The 19,591-nt window shown below is 46.8% G+C and overlaps 2 protein-coding genes across 3 annotated transcripts in view; both read right to left on the reverse strand.

Annotated features, from left to right (window-relative positions):
• Window positions 1-1,143: 1,143 nt before the first annotated feature.
• Window positions 1,144-11,775, reverse strand: TOR3A (torsin family 3 member A). The gene is made up of 6 exons (XM_082414490.1): window positions 11,331-11,775; window positions 10,078-10,191; window positions 9,186-9,497; window positions 5,329-5,404; window positions 2,612-2,736; window positions 1,144-2,023 (listed from the first exon to the last, which is right to left on the reverse strand). Exons 1-6 carry the CDS (start codon window positions 11,758-11,760, stop codon window positions 1,773-1,775), a joined length of 1,308 nt encoding a protein of 435 aa, XP_082270616.1. The 5' UTR covers window positions 11,761-11,775; the 3' UTR covers window positions 1,144-1,772.
• A 3,760-nt stretch (window positions 11,776-15,535) lies between these two features.
• FAM20B (FAM20B glycosaminoglycan xylosylkinase) overlaps window positions 15,536-19,591 on the reverse strand; it is a 47,973-nt gene continuing 43,917 nt past the window's right edge. For both annotated transcript variants that reach the window (XM_082465603.1, XM_082465602.1), the window contains one exon: window positions 15,536-19,558. In XM_082465603.1, the coding sequence (XP_082321729.1) occupies window positions 19,327-19,558 (232 nt within the window). In that variant the 3' untranslated portion in view covers window positions 15,536-19,326. The remainder of the gene's footprint in view (window positions 19,559-19,591) is intronic.

Raw genomic sequence — 19,591 nt, forward strand, 5'->3', positions numbered from 1 at the left:
TGTCCTGAGTACTTGATAAATATTAATTCATTTAATTCTCACAGCCCTGTGAGGTGGGTACAGTTATGCTCACTTTTACAGAACTGGAAACCAAGGTTAAACTGAAGCCAGTAGCTTTCCCCGTGGTCTCAACAGCAAGCGGTAAGTGGCGGAGCTGCTGAGCAGAGGGGTCTGGCTCCAGAGGAGTGTTCGGAACCACTGCAGTCTGCTGCTTGTTTTGGTTCCCGAGCTATAAGAGATTCAGACCCAATGTTTATGACATCAAACATGGCTGGCCAGTGCTAAAAGCATGTCAGCTGCTCTGTGGCTCTGAGACCTGAAGCTATAGAACATACCTTTTAAAGTGTGTATTTACAGAGTTTAGATCTGGGTATGTTACAGGATTGGGTGGCTGCATACTGTTCCTGAAATGCTCTAGAGTGAGACAGGGAGCCAGCACCTAAAACCGGCCCCCATTTGATTGTGCAGTTAGGCCAGGTTTACGTCTGTCCCATGGGTGGTGTAAAGCTAAGTTCCTTTAATTTATGTGAGTATTGATTGGGTATCTAACGTTGCTCAGGCTAGGTACTGCCTAACCTAGAGGTAGCTGTTCAAGTAAACGAATGTAATAAAGTGTTAAACAGGAGAGGAGCAGAAGTGTTCCATTTTACCAGGACTAAAGGTGAGAGGGTTGGGAGGACTGTAAATAAGAGGGCCACTTGAGGTGGTGACACATATAAAAGAGCCGTGTGTAATTCCAGAAGTGTGGTAGAAGGGAAGAATCAAGGGAAGGGGAAAAACACGTAATGAGCACCTCCTGTGGATAGAGGCACAATGTACACATTTACACATGGCCATTCAATCCTCAACGATGACTGTTTTTCTTTTTAAAGCTGGGAGCACAGGAGTGCTGTTTTCATATATATAAGGGCAATATGCTGTGGATGCCTCTTCAGTAAGAGGTTGAAATAGCCTGGCTCAGCTGATGTGGTCCCAAAGCAAACTGAAGTAAACTGGCAGAGCAGGCAATCACCCTGTCAGCTCTGTGAGTGCCAGTATATGTCCCCCGTCTCCACCAGTCCCCATCAGTATTAGCTGGCATGTGGAGTTTTGCTGAGTGAGCACGATTACTAGGGCTCAGTAAGAAGGTAAGTAAGCCGAGGGTTTTAGAAAAATACAAAATTTTAATCTTTACATATGATACAATCATGTCAAGGTCCATAACTTAAAAAAAAATTCTTTAATTGATTTAAATCTGCAGAGCAGAACAAGTCTTAGCCTACACATACCTGATTTAAAAAAAAAAAAAATCTTCCTCTGTGCACTTTTTCCTTCAGCCTGAGGCTCTTTCCTGATATCACAGATAGAAGCTGATCAGCTTCCCTCTGGGACTAACAACTTGAAAGCTAACCCACCCAGTTCCTGCCACTGGTAAGCAGAAGTTCATTTTTCCCTTCTCTGTCACTGAGGATACTGCACCCTCAGGCCCAACACCCAAGTCCAGGCATCTGCAGGCAGGAGCTGATATGCTAATAAATCCTTGGGATTTATCTCCCACATGACCTTCTCCAACCAGCTGGCCCACATTTTGGAATGTGGCTCTGTAAGGCACCAAGTGATTTTAAGAATTGGCTCTGTCTCTGATTTAAGGCCTCCCTTTTACACAGCACTTGTGCTCGTGGCTGCTGGTGCTAGCCTGCCCCTCCAACCCGTTACGTCCTGGACAGTGTGCTGACAGGCCCCAGGATCCTATTAGTGGAAGGAAGGCAGCTTTGGAAGTTTTCTTCTAGCCCTCAAGGCAGGAAATAGTTAATTCTCTGGGAAATAGATTTGCATCCCTGAGAAGAGAAGAGTTGTTCCTCCTTGGGGAGGTACACCATCATCTTGGCGACTTCATCTAGTGCCTCTTCCGTATACAGGAGCTCCTGGCTCAGGAAAGCATCACGTGCACACAGCCTCACGTGACGGTACTCCAGTGGCAGGAAGGGGATGAAGAAGTCAATCAGGTTTTCCTTCACAAGACAGCTGTGTCCAAAGCCACTGTCTAAAATCAAGAGCAAAGTTACATGGAGTCTGATTTGGGGCTGAACCCAACTGGTATTGTGAGGTGTCCCCTACCCTTAGGCCTGGGCAAGGTTTGTTCTTATATGCCAACTCCAGGAGGGCTGTCTGAACTTTATGTCAAGAACTATGCAACTGTGTCTTCCTTTAGGGAAACAGGGCTGTGATTAACTGGGTGTGTGAGAGGGGGAGAGGGGCTATGCCTGCCAGGTTATGGTTTCATTGGATGGTAGAAAGCAGAAGGTGGAGTGACCCTACCTATCTGACTGGAGGCTGAGCCACTGAGGCTCTCGCAGTGAGACTTTCTTCCTCAGGGTCTGCATACTCCATAGACCACTGCCTGTGTGGCCACGGCCAACTATTCCCTTACAAAGGACTTTCAGAAAAGGACTTCAGCTTTCTTGGCACTTTTCTAGTGCCTATCTGAAGCTGACAATGAGATGATTATATGGCGCATCCTCTGTGATCCTGAATACCCTATCTCATGAGTACACCTTCTAGTACATCCACATTACCCCCCTCCTCCCCTCTCAACAGAGGCTTAGTTTCTGCAAGGCTGGGAGTCACTTACCTGTGGATTCCACAATCTCAGCCTGGAGTTGGGGCTCCAAGTGCTCCATCCCAATTTCTTCCCGGGACCACCCAGCCTTAAGCAGGTTCAGGACTACCTCATTGATGATGTTGCCCCCAAGGTTACTGAAAGAGACAAGCCCAGTTAACAGATTCTGTTGTCGGTATTTTTAAATTGAAGTAGAGTTGATTTACAATGTTGGGTTAGTTTCAGATGAACAACAAAGTGATTTAGTTTTATATATATATATATATATATATATATATATATATTTTTTTTTTTTTTCAGATTATTTTCCATTATAGGTGATTACAATATTGTTGGAAAATTTTCCATTATAGGTGATAATATTGTTGGGAATATCGTTCCCTGTGTTATACAGTAAATCCTTGTTGCTTATCTATTTTATGTAGTGTCTGTAAATCCCGTACCCCTAATTTATCACCCCCTCTTCCCCTTTGGTAACCAGAACTTTGTTTTCTACGTCTGTGGATCTATTTCCGTTTTGTATATAGATTCATTTGTATTATTTTTTTAGATTCCACATATAAGTGATATCACACAATATTTGTCTTTTTCTGACTTACTTCACTTAGTATGATATTCTCTAGGTCCATCCAGCAAAGGCAACATTTCTTTATTATGGCCAGTTAACATTCCATATGGTGTGTGTGTGTGTATACCACATCTTCTTAAATGAATCGTCTGTTGATAGGCATTTGGGTTGTTTCCATGTCTTGGCTATTGTAGAGTGCTGCTATGAACACTGGGGTGCATGTATCTTTTCAAATTAGAATTCTTATCATTTCTGGATATATGCTTAGGAGTGGGATTGCTCGATTACATGGTAGCTCTATTTTTAGTTTTCTGAGGAACCTCAACACTGGTTTCCATAGTGGCTGCACAAATTTACATTCCCACCAACAGTGTAGGAAGGTTCCCTTTTCTCTACACCCTCTCCAGTATTTGTAGACTTTTAGATGATAGCCATTCTGACCAGTGTGAGGTGACACCTCATTGTGGTTTTTTCTTTAAATTTATTTAATTAAGTAATTTATTTTTGGCTGCGTTGGGTCTTTGTTGCTGCAGGCGGGCTTTCTCTAGTTGCGGCGAGCAGGGGCTACTCTTCATTGTGGTGCGCAGGCTTCTCATTGCAGTGGCTTCTCTTGTTGTGGAGCATGGGCTCTAGGGCCGCGGGCTGATCAGTAGCTGTGGCTCGCAGGCTCTAGAGTGCAGGCTCAGTAGTTGTGGTGCATGGGCTTAGTTGCTCCACGGCATGTGGGATCTTCCCTGACCAGGGATCGAACCCGTGTCCCCTGCATTGGCAGACAGACTCTGAACCACTGTGCCACCTCATTGCTTGGGTACTATGAGGGACCAGGGAAGTCCCCTCATTGTGGTTATGATTTGCATTTCTCTAATAATTAGCGATGTTGAGCATCTTTGGATGTGCCTGTTGGCCACCTGTATGTCTTTGGAGAAATGTCTATTTAGGTCTTCTGACCATTTTTTGATTTATTTATTTTTTTTGATATTGAGTTGTATGAGCTGTTTGTATCTTTCGGAAATTAAGCCCTTGTTGGTTGCATTACAAATATTTTCTCCCATTCCATAGCAGGTTGTCTTTTCGTTTAGTTGATGGGTTCCTTTGCTATGCAAAAGCTTTTAAGTTTGATTAGGTCCTATTTGTTTATTTTTGCTTCTATTTCTTTTGCCTTGGGAGACTGATCCAAGAAAATATTGCCACAATTTATGTCAGAAAATGTTTTGCCTATGTTCTCTTCCAGGAGTTTTATGGTGTCATGTCTTAGATTTCATTATTTTTATATTTGGCTTCCCAATGAAGAAGCTGACCACTGAAGCCATTGCATTGGTGACTGGAAGAATGGAGGCTGAGGGGCCTGGGCCTCCCCTCCTCCAGGAAATCTTATCACAACACACCATCCTGCTTTGTCACCCATTCTCCCTGCCTCACTCGCTTGTGACAAACCCTGAGACGGTACTAGGTGCAGAGTGCACAAAGATGGTATGATGTCGTTTTTTTCCCTTGACTTCTGTGTGGAAGGAGAGGCACATGTGTGTGTGATTCCAGGACAGTGTGGCAAGGGCTAATGTAGGAGCAACTAGGGCCCAGGGAGAAGACTTCAGAGGGAAGATGAGAATTCTGGGCAAATGTAGACTGAGTAGTGATCATCAGACACAAGGCAGGGAAGGGCACGTGTCCAGGCACGACAGTCAGAGGGCTTGTGGGGTTCAGGGGCTGCAAGTAGCTTGGAGAGGCTGGAGGAGCATAGGCATGAAAGGTAGGCTGAGCCTGGTGTGAGGTCTTTGTGAGCCATGCACTTGGATTTTAGCTTATGGGCCATGGAGAGCTGTTGAATGATTCTGAACTTGAGAGTATAGGGTAGTAGGGTAGTCTGATCAACTTTACTTCCTAAGAAAGAAAATCATTCTTGGGCCACAGTGGTTGGATTGAAGAGAAAGCTACTAGTCAGGGAGCTTTTTGCAGTAGTCCCTGTTTAGAGGTGATGTAGGCAATGGAGAAGGGTTTAGAATTAGTGTAGGAGGCACAACTGACAGGACCTTGTAAGTGATGGATGTGAGAAGTGAGAGAAAGGAGGTCAACAAAGAAATCAAGTGTCTGCCTTGAGTGGCCTGCAGCCCCCTCAGCGAAAGTGGAATATAGGAGAAGGGTGGAGATGCCAGCTTGGATTTACACACGTTTGAGTGTTGTGCACTTGCCTGTGACCTCACCAGGGGTTGTGATTTCATTGGGCAACTGGAATTGTGGGTCTAAAATACAGGAAAGAGGACTGAGTTAGAGATGAAGGGAGAAGAAATCTTAGAGCTGGGAAGGAGGAAGTGGAGGCTGGGACTGGCAGCACGTCATCCTCCCCACCCCTGATTGATATACTTCTCTCCACCCCACTGCACTCATCTCCCCTCCCAGGCCTTCTGCCAGCTCCTTAAACAAACCGAGCTCTGCCCTGCTTTTTCCTCAGGCCCAGCAGAGTGAGGGAATATAATGAGTGAAGGAAACAGGGAGACAGGTGGCAAGTAAAGGGGTGGGGATCCAGTATTTCCATTCTGTTCTCATCAAGCTCTGACACTCAGGTATGTTAGCTCATTTGTCTTCTCATTTAGCATTTGAGTGTATCCTAGGGGCCAGGCTTGGGACACAGAGGAGGAGCTGGGTGGTTCTCTCCCTGCCTGCCTCCATGGACGGGCAAGGAGAGAGAGGCTGGGGCAGGCATCCTTTCCTGCCAAGTAATCCAATCTTCCTTCTTGTAGGGGCCAGTGTGCCCCTCACGGCTAGATTTGACCTGAGGCCATGAGCCCCCAGCTAGAGAGCCTGGGGGCTCCCTGCTAAAGTTCAGCTGCTCAGCCAGACTTCCCCTGACATCTGCAGCTGGGGAAGGGAAGCTGCTTATGACGACACTCTTCTACTTCCTGAAGCTGTGGCCCTACTCCTCCTCCTGCAGGAAGGCCTGCCAGGCAGGTTATCTGTGTACACGCAAGACCACAGTTGCATCACCTGAGGCAAGACCTGCCCACTGCCAGGGGATTGCCCAATCCTGCATTCCTCACAGGAGGCAAAGGAGGGTTTACCTTTCCATGGGCTGCAGGACAAGCATCCAGGGTGAAAGGGAGAGGAACAGGATTCACTTCCTCAGCCCCAGGGGCATAGACTCCGGTGCCTTCCCCATTTCTACCCAGAAAGCCACCTGAGACTAAGTTTCTTGAGAGCATAAGCTTAGCCTCTTTGTGGTTACCCAGTGCCTAGCACCTTTCAGGCACTCAATATTTATTAAATGTTTGTTTATTGAATAAATGGACATCCCTGCATGTTTGTCTACACTGTCTCCACCTCCCTTCTGAATTTCTCCTCTTGTCCCACAGCCAATGTCTCTCTTCTTCCTCCACGTTACAGGCTTTATCTCACCCACCAATACATAACCTGGGCCCCTTTTCTATTCCAACCCCACCCCTAGTCTTCAGCTCCTCAGGCACCAACAATTACACCTTTAAACAGATGTTGCCTTCCCGGGACACTTCAATTCCCTTGCACATCCTCCTAGGTTGCCTGCTGACTGGGAGGTCTTAAGGGATCAAGGGAGAGAAGGCACCTCTAGAGATGAACTCTCTCCCCTGGCTCTGGGACAGGACGACATGAAATCTCACCACAGAGGAAGGAGGAGACTCAAAGGCCCCTCCAGAACTGTGACAACAAAACCCAGCCTTAACTGCTAAGTCTTCCCTGAAGAACAGATACAAACTTGACTCAATCATAATCTCTCTGAACCTTAGTTTCCTAATTTGTAAAATGAGAGACTTGAAGCAGACAATTTAAGAAGCCCTCCTTAGGTCACCTTGGATTCAATGGTCAGTCAACAAATAGACACTTCTGTGAGCACCTGCTATGTGCTGGGGTACAAGGCCTTTGATTCCATGAATAACTGACATTTGTATAGTTCTTTTCATTTTTCAAAGCCCTTTCTATCCATTCTTTTCCTGACAGCAGCCCAAAGAGAACAGGCATTAATTACCCTCTTCACTATACAGCTTCAACGGAAGAGGCCAGTAGCTCTCATCCCCAGAGTTCCACTGTGCCTGTCCTGCCCTGTGACTCCATTCCCAGAGCCTTCTGTATGTACTTGGTAGACATGGGCAAAAGCAGTCAATGTTAGTTTTCTGGTACTTGGCCAGGGCCCCCACATTCCTCAGGCCCAGATGAAGGACGGGCTGAGTGCTGGGGCAACAACTCTGCCCCAGCCCTGCTCCCCACGACACCCCCGCTCCCCACGACACCCCCGCTCCCCACGACACCCCCGCTCCCCACGACACCCCCTGCTGCAGCGGCCACCTCCTCCTTTCTGCCCTCTGACACCACCACTTTGCAGGGGGGCCAGCAAAGCCGCTAGCACTTCACTTCAAATAGCAGGTTTAGGATGTTTTCCAGGATTAAACAAACAACTGGCCTTGCACTAGTGATTTGTTTACACCATCAATTTGAATCAGCTGTGCTTTTCTTTCAAATATAAGAGTCCTCACCACACAGGTAAGGTTATCGTAGAAATCTAAATTTCCTGCAATGGATCACCTGGAGCTGGGTTCCACCGCAGAACCACCAATCCAAACCTCTGGGGGTGGAGCTAGGGCATCTGCCTCTAATGAGCTTCCCAGGTGATTCTCCTGTGCCCTGAGGTTTGAAAGCCAACTAGGTGGAGCCAGCCTGGGGAAAGGGAGAGGGTCCTTGGGAAATGGCCCCAACCATGCTCCCTCCCCTTCAGGATGAGGTTCCCTCCCAGAACTAACCCTAACTCACCCTCCCCAAGGAGAGGAGTCAGGCTCTCACACGGGGGTGATAGGCAGAGATAGGCTCGAATGCCCACAGGTGCCGTCTTGAATTCCCACAAGCAGAGCATCCGCTGGCACCAGGCTGGGCTCTCAGGGAAGAACCCAGGGGAGGACCTGTCTGGGACCCAGCCGACTCAAAACTGGGGTTCCCCACCCCAGGCAGGATAGTAAGCCCTCTAGTGAAAAGATGCTGCTCTACAGGGTTCAGGAGAACAGGGCCAGCTCCTGCCCCAGGGTAGGGTGTTTTAGCAGAGCCCACACTCACCATCCACCTCTAGCCTTCCTGGATTCTGACTTCAGCCCCCTGTCTCCCCAGAGTGTGTGTGAGAGGATGGGCAGGGTATGAGAGAGAGAGTGCACACGTCGGTTTTCACAGTGGGGAAGCTGAGATTCACAGCTGTTTTACTGCAAAGCCAGCCAGTTCTTTCTGGGAAGGCCCGGCTGACCAGCTGCCTGCCCTTAGAACACATTAGCCTACCCCTGCCCTCCCGGGCCGCACTGAAACTGCCAGGCAATCTGTCCTCAAAGGCTTACATAATCTTCCCAGGTTAACACACTCCAAATATTGGAACTAAAAGCCAAAGGTAGACACAGTCACCTCTGTCATGCTGCAGTGGGGTTTGGTCATCGTATGGCTAACATGTCTGAATGAATGAAACCCAAAATAGCAGAGCAGCAGAGACACTTTCTGCCCTCCACTTGTTGACATATAATGAGTAGTTTTGGGAAGACATGGAAAAATTACTTATGATAAGCCTGTTTAAAAAAACAGTGGGATATGCAACTTTCTGTCCAATATAATTACAGTGACATAAAAGAGCACAGGGGAATGGCCTGAAGGAAGTACACCAAAATGCTAACTGTGGTGGTGTCCGTGTGGGGAGATTATGATAAAGTTTTTGCTTTCTCTGTTCCACACTTCCTGAGGCACTTCCACTATTTCCGCGACAGAAAAATTTAACACACGAAGTGTCTGGTTAAGCTCAGTGTCTGGCCTCTCCTGTATGGCCGGGAGGGCGACAGCTCGGCACAAATAGTGTTTGGGACATCACTCTTTCCTCCACGTGTTCAGGACCTCATCTGTGTGGAGTGGATGCCTCTGTGGGTTACAGGTTCCCTCGCAACGGCGGCCCCGTCCTCCAACCGCCACACCCAGGGCTGGCTTCAGCCCCCCTCCCAGCACAGGGGCCTGCGCCTCAGCTGCCGGAGCCTCAGCCGGACCCAGCCCCGCTGGCCCAGCTCCCCGGCACAGCAGGCCTCACCTGGTACAGGTCCACATACTTGTGGTGAGGGAAGTGCAACGTGGCGATGAACACCTTGACACAGTCGCTCCTCAGCCCGTCCCGGTACAGGTTCTCTGCCAGCATCCGCGCCACGAAGTTCTTGCCTGTGCCAGACCAGCCATGGAACGACAGAGCCAGGGCCTTGTCTGGCCGGGGCAGCTCCAAGTAGCCCCTGGCTGCTGTCAGGACCAGCTCCCGGGCCAGGTGCTGGCCGTGCAGGCGCACGCGCAGGTCCGCCTCTAGGCCTAGGGCCAGGAAAGAGCCATGCTGAGAGGTGCGCACAGGCGCGTCCCCACCAGGCTCGGCGACAGCCGAGAGACTGAGCACCTCTGAACGTCTATGAGGTGGGAGCCATCCTGTTTGGTGGCCTCAGGACAAGAAGCCACTGGGCAGACCTTGCAGCGGAAGAGATTCAGGGCTATTTTCTGAAGAGTTTGAGAAATCAAGGTTGACTTGACCCTTTCTGAAGGCCCTGAAGACACCCCAGAAGGGTTGGCAGAATCCTATCCAGAGGAGGAAGTTGCTCCCACCCAGAAGTTTCAGGACCCCCTAAATATTTTATGGAGACACCCTCATTTTATTCATTCTAATTCAACTCAGCAAACACCTACTGAAGGCAGCTAGTGTGTGCAAAGCCCTCCTCCAAGGCCTTCCTTCCTCTCAGCCATGAGGTTGCAGGGTTTCGATCAGGAGCCGTGGTGGACACAGGGAGGGTGTGCTGCCAGCTGTGGGCAGGCTGAGGTTGGGTCCCTTCACCCTAGCATTTTCCTGAATTGCCTCCCCTCCCCACAGATTCCTGGGCCTTAGGGCCATGTAAGGTCCAACCTGTGAAGTTATTGATGATCCTGCAGTCCCCACTGTCACAACAGTCCTGGAAGCTGCAGTACCAGGTGGTCAGGATATCCAGGTACTGCTGGCCCAACAGGGGAAGGCTCCAGCCTGGAAAAGGAGGAGCTGTGAGACAGGGACGGAGCACAGGCCCCAGGGAGAGCTGAGCACTGCATCCCTTCTCCCGTCCTCTCTCCAGAGCCACTCCCCGCTGCTCTGCCCTGGGCCTTCCTTGTGCCGCACTAGGGAATGGGCACAAGTGGGCACCTCCGGCTATGAGGAAGTAGATGGCCTTGCTATATACAGATGCAGCTCCAGCTGCAGCAAAAGCTCAGTTTACTCAACAAATAAGCCTTAAGCATTTGTGCCAGACGTGTAAGAAACCCAGGCCCTGCCTGCAAGGAGTTTGAAGCCTAGGAGGGAGACACACAGTAACTGGTGATTATCATTCTTCCTACTTGCTTTGGATTGCAGAATCATCTGATCACGGCCAACCCCAAGTATCTCAATTCTTTTATCAAATGTCAATTTGAATATGCCCAGCATTAGCAAAAACGAAACAAAAACCATTCACTGGAATTTAGAACTCTCGATTTAAATGGAAGATGTTTCTAGCACCACTGAAGCATTACCATTACAGTACTATTACAGGACCTAGAATTAACGACATCGACTGCAAGGAGCCTTAGAAATCACTAGGGTTCACGACGGTGACGTGACAACCCTGCCTCACAATTTGTCAGTGACAGAGAATAAATCAGAACTCAGGTCCGGTGGACTCATAGCCCAGCCTCCGCCGCCAGAAGCAGCAAAGGGGAAGGAGAAGGTACTTGGGGGTGTATCCAACCGGGGACTTTCCTTAAAGCCATCAAGAAGGTGAGCAAGAGCAGCTCCTTGGAATAATGCCAGGGCAGGTTCGGAGACAGCAAGGAAGTGTGAGCCGCCTGGAGGAGTCAAGAACGGGCGACGTGGGGGAGCGCAGCCAGGCCCACTCGTATGCACAAGGGCGCTGCGCCAGGGCTGGGAGCGAGGGCAGTGACGGGCCTTCCTGGTCCCGCAGAGGCTCCCTGCCCTCAGCCTGGCCCAAAGGCTGGGCGGAATAGCAAAGCCGGCGGCTAAGGCGCCCGCCTGGTGACCCCGATCACAATGGCCCAGGGCAGGCGCGAGGCTCTGACCTCCGTGCCCGGATTCCATCGTGCCTCGCGCATCCAGCCCGCGCGCTCCCGCCCTCCTGAGCCGGCGGGTCTTACCCAGGGGCCGCGCCGGCGCCTCCTCATCCTGCCTACAGCCGTCGGGCCACACGCGGCAGCTGAAGAGAGCCCAGTAGCGTCTGCAGAGGGCGCCGGCCGCCCTCAGCCGCTCCCGCAGGCCCTGGAAGGCCGGCCAGGACCCGGCCGAGCCCGCCTCCTCGGCCCCCTCCCTCGGCCTCGCGCGGCTGCCGTGTCCCCACGTGCCCGGGGGCGGCAGCAGCAGGAGCAGGAGCAGGACCAGGGGCCAGAGCGGACTCCGCAGACCGCGAAGCATGGCCAGGTCGGCAGCCGGTCCCTCCGCCGCCCGCCCTCCACGGCCCTTTCCAGCCCACGGTGGGCGGGTGGGCGGGCGCCGGCACTTCCGAGGCCCGGATTGGCCGGGGATTGGCGTTGCCACGGGAACCGCAGGCGGGCAGAGCTCGCCTCCCATGTGACCCAGGGCGAGCCAGACGCCGGCCGGGAACCGAAACCCGGATGGTGTTCCGGAGGGCGTCCCGAGGCCGCTTGCAGGCGCCGCCCACCCACCGGGGACTCGCTGCCAGGCAGCAAGCAGTCTCTTCTGGGTGATTGTGGTTGCAAAGAAGTTGAAGTCAGGCCTTAAGATGGCCACTGTCAATAATCACCCAGATACTTTCGGGCAGCTCTGGTGGCCCATCTGAGGCCCACTTAACACGGGCACCCACTTGTGCCCTGTCCCGTGTCTGCAGATCAACTTTTTGCCAACCTGTTAGACGAAACCGGGCAACCATCTCACCCAGGAGCTTGAGTTGGCCAGGGCAGTCAGCCCTGGGCGTGGCTCCTCTACAAAGGGAACTGAAACAGAGCAGCAAATAATCAGCAGGTTTCCACAGCTGGAGTCCACCAAAAGCAAGAGGAAGCTGGTGGGCTCCAGTCTGGAGATATTTGGGTTTTGGAAACTCCCAGAGCCATGGGAAAATCACGAGGTCTCATATCAATGTTATCATAGCCCATTAAAAACAAGTTAGGCCGAGTACTGGGTGCACTTTCTTGGCTTTAAGTTTGCAACTTTCAAATGCTTGTGACTGTGAGCAGCTTCTCAGACACCACTGGCAAAAGACCTACGAGCCTCTTTCCTGGGACTCTGTTCTCATAACCTGAGCAGGTAAGGAGGTCGCTAGATTTTGGAAGAGCTTAATGCATTTTTCAAAATCACCTGAGTTATTGAAGCCACTGGCCTAAGAGCCATCTTGTCCTAGGAAGAAACTGCTGTCTCGAAATCATGGGACTTGACTAATTTCATAGGCTCAGTGGCTTTGAGGCTGGCCTCCCCATACAATAAGGTGAATCCTAGCACCAGATCTGTCACAGCCAAATTGATTCATATGTTCATTCCAGTCTCTTAGATAACACTCAATGCCAGGTCTGTTCCTTCCTCAAGAGCTCACCAAATGTGCTCCTGCCTTTAATTCAAACAGCAATAGAGAAAGAAAAAGACTTACAAAAACAAATCCAAAACAATTAACAAAATGGCAATAAGAATATACATATTGATAATTTGAGAAAGAGGAAAGAAAAAAAAAAAAAGGCAAGACAAACAGCTGCATATATCAGATAAGCACCTGTGTGAGAATACCAAGAAAGTTAAATTGAAAAGCTACATTATGTATGCATATTGTATGTTTTAGTCATTCAGAGTGATGTCAGAGCTGAACTCAAACCTTCCACAGAGCAGTCGCTAGTACACCAGTGCTGAGTTATCTGCAATCAAGCTCGTGAAACCCTTGGAAGGACAGTTAACAAGGAACACACCATTATGCTTATTTGGAAATTGAAAACATTAACTCATTCAATAAATGTTGTTTTGAGCATGAATGGCAATCTAGTATAGTGATTAACTGAATAGCCCCTTTTCTGATATGTCACTTTGGGTGTTACTTAACTGTTCTATGCCTCAGTTTCCCCACCTCTAAGATGGGGATAATAAAATGGTCACTTCATAGGCATGCTGTGAGGGCTAATGAGCTTGTTCAGTTCTGCATTAACCTTTATTATTGTAAATGCCCCCGCCTTGGAGGAGACTGGATGGTCTACACAGGAGGCTTTGGAAGACTTTATTTACACTTGTGAACTTCACAGGTGAATTTATGGTGATAAAATTACTAGTATTTACCCTGGCTTCTTTTAAAAAAAAATCCATGTTTGAAGACTGTGGAAATAATTCTCAACTGGTAACTTTCATGTAGGTCTACCTGATAATTTTTGAGATTGGATTTTTATTTGGATTTCACATTTCATGGTTAATAAAGCAGGTAGCTTGGAAGTTCTTGGACAATTTGATTTCAAGACATCTTTTTCCTGAAAGAGTAAACTTTTTTTTTTTTTTTTAACCAGAGTCAGTCCCACATAGAAACAATGAATCCAAACACCAGTTTTTAGCTAAGCCTCTATTTCAAGTAAATTGCTCATATTTCATTCTCAGTGCTTGGAAGCTACTGGCTGTAATTCTAGGAGCAAGATCTCATAGATGATGGGGACATCTAGAGGCTTTTGTGAAAACTACGGGTAGCTTGATTCCTTAGCAAGCAAACTCAGTGCTACTCATGAATGGCCCAAGGACCAGTGGCACTGGCGTTGCCCTGGAGCTTGTTAGAAATGCAAACTCAGGCCCCAAACCTACTCAATCAAAATATGCATTTTAGCACAGTCTTTAAAAGAGAAAATGGGCACACAGCACCTTTATTGAGGTCATCTGAATGGGACCTAGCTTAGCAATTAGACAACTTCCCTACCCCGCTGAAGGCCGTCAGAACACCATCTGCCTTGAAAACAACCTTTGGGTAAAAATCAAGTCTTTATCTCCAAATAAATTTGGCATGTAAAAAGCAAACTTGAAAAGATAAAATGAATGTTTCACAGCTAATCTATAAGCCAATGGCTCCTTTAACATCTATGAAGTAGAGCAACTGAAGCATCACAGTGGACTGAGACTTCCTCTCAAGAGGCAGGGCACACCTGATGAAAACCAAAGGAAACCCCTGAAGGGTTATTTCTGGTGACCCAGGTACTGAAAACAGAGTACAGGCCCAGGAAGCTCTGTATCTTGCACACATACGGCTTTGCATTTCTGGAGTCAGGGGTTCTACACACACCACATGTCAAGCCTGGATTGATCTCCCCTTCTTCCACAAGGTAGGTCTGCCTACCTCTCACTCTCAACCTCCTGTGATTCTTTCCTGCTCCTTATTTCCACTCTAATTCACACGATTCCTGAGGCATTTGGTACTTCACAAGTAGTCTCTTCTGCTAGGACTATGGGCTCCTTGAAGGAAGGGACAGTCATTATCATCTTGATGGCCTCCAGCACAAGGCCCAAATGTCTACTGAAGACCAATACTTTACACACTGTGACTTCATTCTCTAATTCCCTCGGATTCATAAAGCGGCTTATCTTACAGAATTCACCCACGCTAAACCAGTGGTTACGACCATTCTTGTCTATTTTACAAAATGAGGGCTGCTAAAAATCAGTTTTTATAGGCAAATACAGTGGGTAAAATGAGCCCATAACAGAACCTCTCCCTGACTACTCCCAGCTGCCTTTTCAGGCTTTAATACTGGTCTTGCTGGTATGCTTGAGAAGAAAATGGAGCCTGACATCTCGCCTGGAAAATGATCGTATGAGGTGAGTCAGCGAGGAACGCGTTAACTAGGCTTTAGCCTCCCTTTGGTTTTCAAGTACAAGTGACAAAAACTGGCACAAACAACAACGCTACACACCAAGTAAAAATCTTGAGCACTCTGCTCAGTTGTCTGCTTGAGGTTTATGACGCTGCATTTCCATTTCAAAATTTAAAAGTCTGGGTGTCCTAAGAATTATAATCAGGGCAGCTGGTCTTTTCTTCCAGGCCTCTATGATACTGTGCTGACAAGTTCTTTGGGATTCATAATTCTTTACCTCTAAAGAAGCTGCAAGAAAGAAGTTAACAATTAAATAAACAAAAGGCACCTAAGAATATCCCACTGAAATTCTCAGTTCAGTCACAACCTGATATGGGCCTTCTGAAGACTAGTGAGAAGTGTAAAGGTCTTATCCGTCGATTCTGTGAAACAATCCCTGTGGAAGTTTATGTGTATGCAGAAGATGTAATCTTCTGTCCCCTAACAAAACAGGAAATCGGAATTGAAAACAATGGAAGTATCCCGAACCGGGGTGGGGAAAGAATGAGGAAAAGATGGTACATCAGTACTTATTAAAATCTTTATTCATTTTCTTTCTTTCAGAATTGAAACCCATAGAACACATTAGAAATTTAGGTGCATATCTGTCTTGTGTGGTATCTTACCAAGCACAACCTCTATTTGTGCAACAGTTCTGAGAGGAAATCCTTGGCAGATCAAAACAGAGGGTAGTGGTTCCTACACCTCTCTTTGAAGCAAATAAATTAACTTCCCAGTAAGTTATTCCCAGTTCCCCCCCAGACATTTTGTATTTGTGAGTAACACCTTAGTTCCTTAAAAACCTGTGGCAGTATAGTATCCAGCCCTCACCTTTTCAACCCAGACTTGAGGCGTCGAAGAGGGAAAGCTGGCCTTCCCCTGTACAACCATCTCACGAGGCTGGTCTATGCGCCTCGGGCGTCGGCCCTGGCTAGCACAGGAGGTGTTTGCTGAATGGATATCTTTATGTCACTTAGATTTACTCTCAGAGACTAAGAGAACCTTCTCCTAGCTTCAGGTTCTTCAGCAACAGTGTTTCCCTGTGTCAAAATAAATACATTTTTTTCTTGTTAGAATACATATATGACTATATATATACATATACCTTGACTCATGTTTCCTGAAGCCCAAGCTCACAAGATGACTCACATAAGACAGCTCACTGATAGATGCTGTTTACCATTATTTGAGGTGTGGTCAGGTAATGGTCAAACAAGAATACGGAAGCTGTGGAGAAGGGAGGGTGAAGGAACTTGGTGGAATGGAAGGGGAAGGCCAAAAGCCTTTTTTTTTTTTTTTTTAAAGAAAGGAAAGGTTGGATTTCTTTGGAAGAACATGTTGCCTTCAGGTGACATGGAATTTTTGCCATGTATAGGATTCATCTTTCCCAAAATAATAGGATGTACCTGAATTCTCCCATTTCCTTATTAAATTTCATTTGACTTATTAATCCTGAGTGCAAATAGGGAGAAATGCCTTATTAATAAATTATTGAGCAATACTCTGAGTAAATCAGATCCTATTAATGTTTTGCACAGAAAATTATTTACCCCCAAAACCCATAATACAGCTTCATATTAAATAACAATTCTAGAATGAAACCTCTATACCCATATTCGCCCAAACTATGGAATATATATATTGGGTTGGCCAAAAATTTCATTCAGGTTTTCTGTAAGATGGTGTGGAAAACCAGAATGAACTTTTTGGCCAACCTAATATTTAAGAAGTGGAAGAAGGGGGGCAGGAAATGGTACTCAGTTCTGATTTTCTTAGTTTTATAATATTAACATGTACCCACATCTACCTTTAGATGTTAGCTAGGCACGCCCAGCTTAGGACTGATCAAAAACCCTTCCAATGACCTGTTTGATTATAACAGTCCTCGATTCTAAAACATAAACCATTAAGAGGATAGCATTACAAAACTTAAAAAAAAAGATATCTACCTCTTTTTTGAAACAGAATTTAGTGTTTATGAATTTTAGGGCTATAAGCTTATGGTTGGTTTGTTTCCAAGATTCTAACCGTACTTTTGCAGCTTAATCCGATCCTGACTTAGAACATAAATTTATATTCTAAGCATCAGTTCACACCACTCTATTAGCATAATTCTAACTTTAACCACTATACGTCTGAACACCTTTTAAGATCATGAATTTTAAAATAGGGAAAGAGAATGAGATTATACATTTTCTGCAATGTTTGGAAAAAAGAATGAGGCATTTTTCAAAGCAGCTTTTCCTCCTGCTTTTTTCCTTAGCAGAATCTTCTGCCTTCAACATCATGAATAAAGTTCCCAGTTTGAGAACAGCTCTTATTCATTTCACTGGGGCATACTGAAGGTATCACATGTTTGAAAGAAATTTAGTTCAGCTAACATTTACCAAGGAGAGCAGCGCTGACTTCCTTCCCACTGTCCCTCCAGCTGGCTCCCTGATGCTCTGAGGTAAGCACCATCCAAGGTATTCTCAAGCTCAAATGTGAACTTCCCTGGATGCACATAGTAAATGAGTTTAAAATTGGAATTAATGCTTCCTTCTGTTAACACTAGCTCAGTGTTTTGTGCTACTACCTGTCTTCTTAAATTCAATACCTTTTTAAAAATAACTCAGCCCATTCTGTGTACATCGCCAAATGTACATACTAAGTACAAAAGCGTCCTAATTTCATGTTACTTTAAAGTAGTTATGGGGTACTCAGTTATCTTTCAATTTGAGAAAATTGGGGCATAAATTCTTAACTGTTTTTGAAAGGGTGGTTACCTAAAACTGGTCTCCAATGGCTGGCAGTAAATTTGTTCAACCACACTGTTTAAATATTAGTGTCTGCTTCACAGAAGTCAAAACTGGAACAGTCCCCAGACAAAATGCAGGAGAGAAGCACCCACCTCTGAGGACACGTGAGTAGGCACACACCAGGCCTAGTTTCCTCTGCCCTGTATTTTAATGCAAGTGCTTATATGTCAAATCGCTTTGGCAGAACACAAAACTAAGCCTGTTTTAGCAACTTGAAATTTGAAAGTGCTAATAGGAGACGGAAGGACAATACTACATTGTGGGTTCAGAACTCCAAACAAGATTAAATGATGAAATCAGGGTTTGACATAAATCAAAATCTTAAGGCTCTTCCTGGTAACCACCTTAATTTTAAGGCTCAGAAGGCTTAAAATCTTTGTTTCCAGCCTTCCACATGGCCCAAATCACAAGATAGGTCCAGCCACCAGCAGGATCTGAACTATATTATCCGTAGGAGCGAGCTGGCTTTTCTCACAAGAAAGGCACAAATAGGATCGCCAATCTCTTGGGAACAGCAGCTTTAATGACCAAATGCCTTGAAGACAGAAGTGGAAATTCATTTTAAAAATCAGGATGGCAGAGAAGACAGGCAACCTAACTCTTATTCAAGCTGTTATTTCAGTTTGCTTTGATAATTTGCAAAGGATTTGCCTGCTTTGGGCAAAAGGAAAAAAACGTCTCCATAACAGAATTGTGCTTGGGTTGTAATGGTAGGTTCTCCAGGGACACTTTTTTGGATTAATTTGGACACAATTATGAGAATGCAAATCTTACTTAGGTACAAGTCATGCTTGCTTTTATATACGTTAAGAACTTAAATACAGGGGAACCTGTTTTTTCACTAATTCAATCACCGCCTTGATTCTGGTTCTACCAAGCAGGTCTCTCTCTCTTCTTCCCTCCTTTAAGAATCATCAAAAGCACCACCTACTCACTTAAAAGCCCAAACATCTTTCCTGCTTTTGTCCTTCCTCTAATTCTATCTTAAAAACATAGTCCCTCCAACAGAGCATGCTACTTTGGCTTAATAGAATGCTGGGTTACTTGCTGCCACTCCTTAGGAAGCAGTAAAATTCCCAATTTGACTAGTCCTGGTAAAAAAGGACTCGAGAGATTACAAAGTGTTTTCGGAAAATCCACAAGTGTGGAGAAAGGATTATAAGGATGGACTCAAAACACACACTTCAGAACCAACCCCAACATTAACCTATTCAAATGTCACACCTCTAATTTGTCCTTTGGCATGAGAATTAATACTGACCAACTGTGATGCCCACTGCTAGAATGGGCATACGCCGAGGAAGTCAGAAGGTGGTTCAGCAGGTACAGCTCCGTGGTCTGAAACTTGTAGTCTTTGCTTCAACTTCTACTATAGCAAACACCAAAGAAATCCAAGGCCACCCTGTCCCCTGTCACCAGAACGTGCTGCTGGCCATTTCCAATCCACCTCATACCATTCGGAATTGATTGTGCTGTTTCTCTATCTTTGTAAAAAGAAGTTTCACTTATTTTGTGGAGAATTACAAGTGGGAGAGAGGCATCCTGTCTTCCACCAGCACTGCGTCCATCCCAAACTGGTCAGTGCACTGCTTCACGGTGGCCAGGACACTCAGGAGCCGCTGGTCCACAGCGTCTAGGTGAGGATCAGAGAGCACTGGGGAGATGGGGTCATGGGCCATGGCAGATTTTAAGGCAGACTTCAGCACACCATTCTTCAGGGAGTTCAGTCTGTTCCAGGTAGAAACCCGAATGCTGGGAGAAAAAAAGTTTTAGGACAGGTTACAT

The sequence above is a fragment of the Balaenoptera physalus genome, assembly GCF_965194825.1.
Source record: "Balaenoptera physalus genome assembly, chromosome: 1".
Taxonomy (NCBI): domain Eukaryota; kingdom Metazoa; phylum Chordata; class Mammalia; order Artiodactyla; family Balaenopteridae; genus Balaenoptera; species Balaenoptera physalus.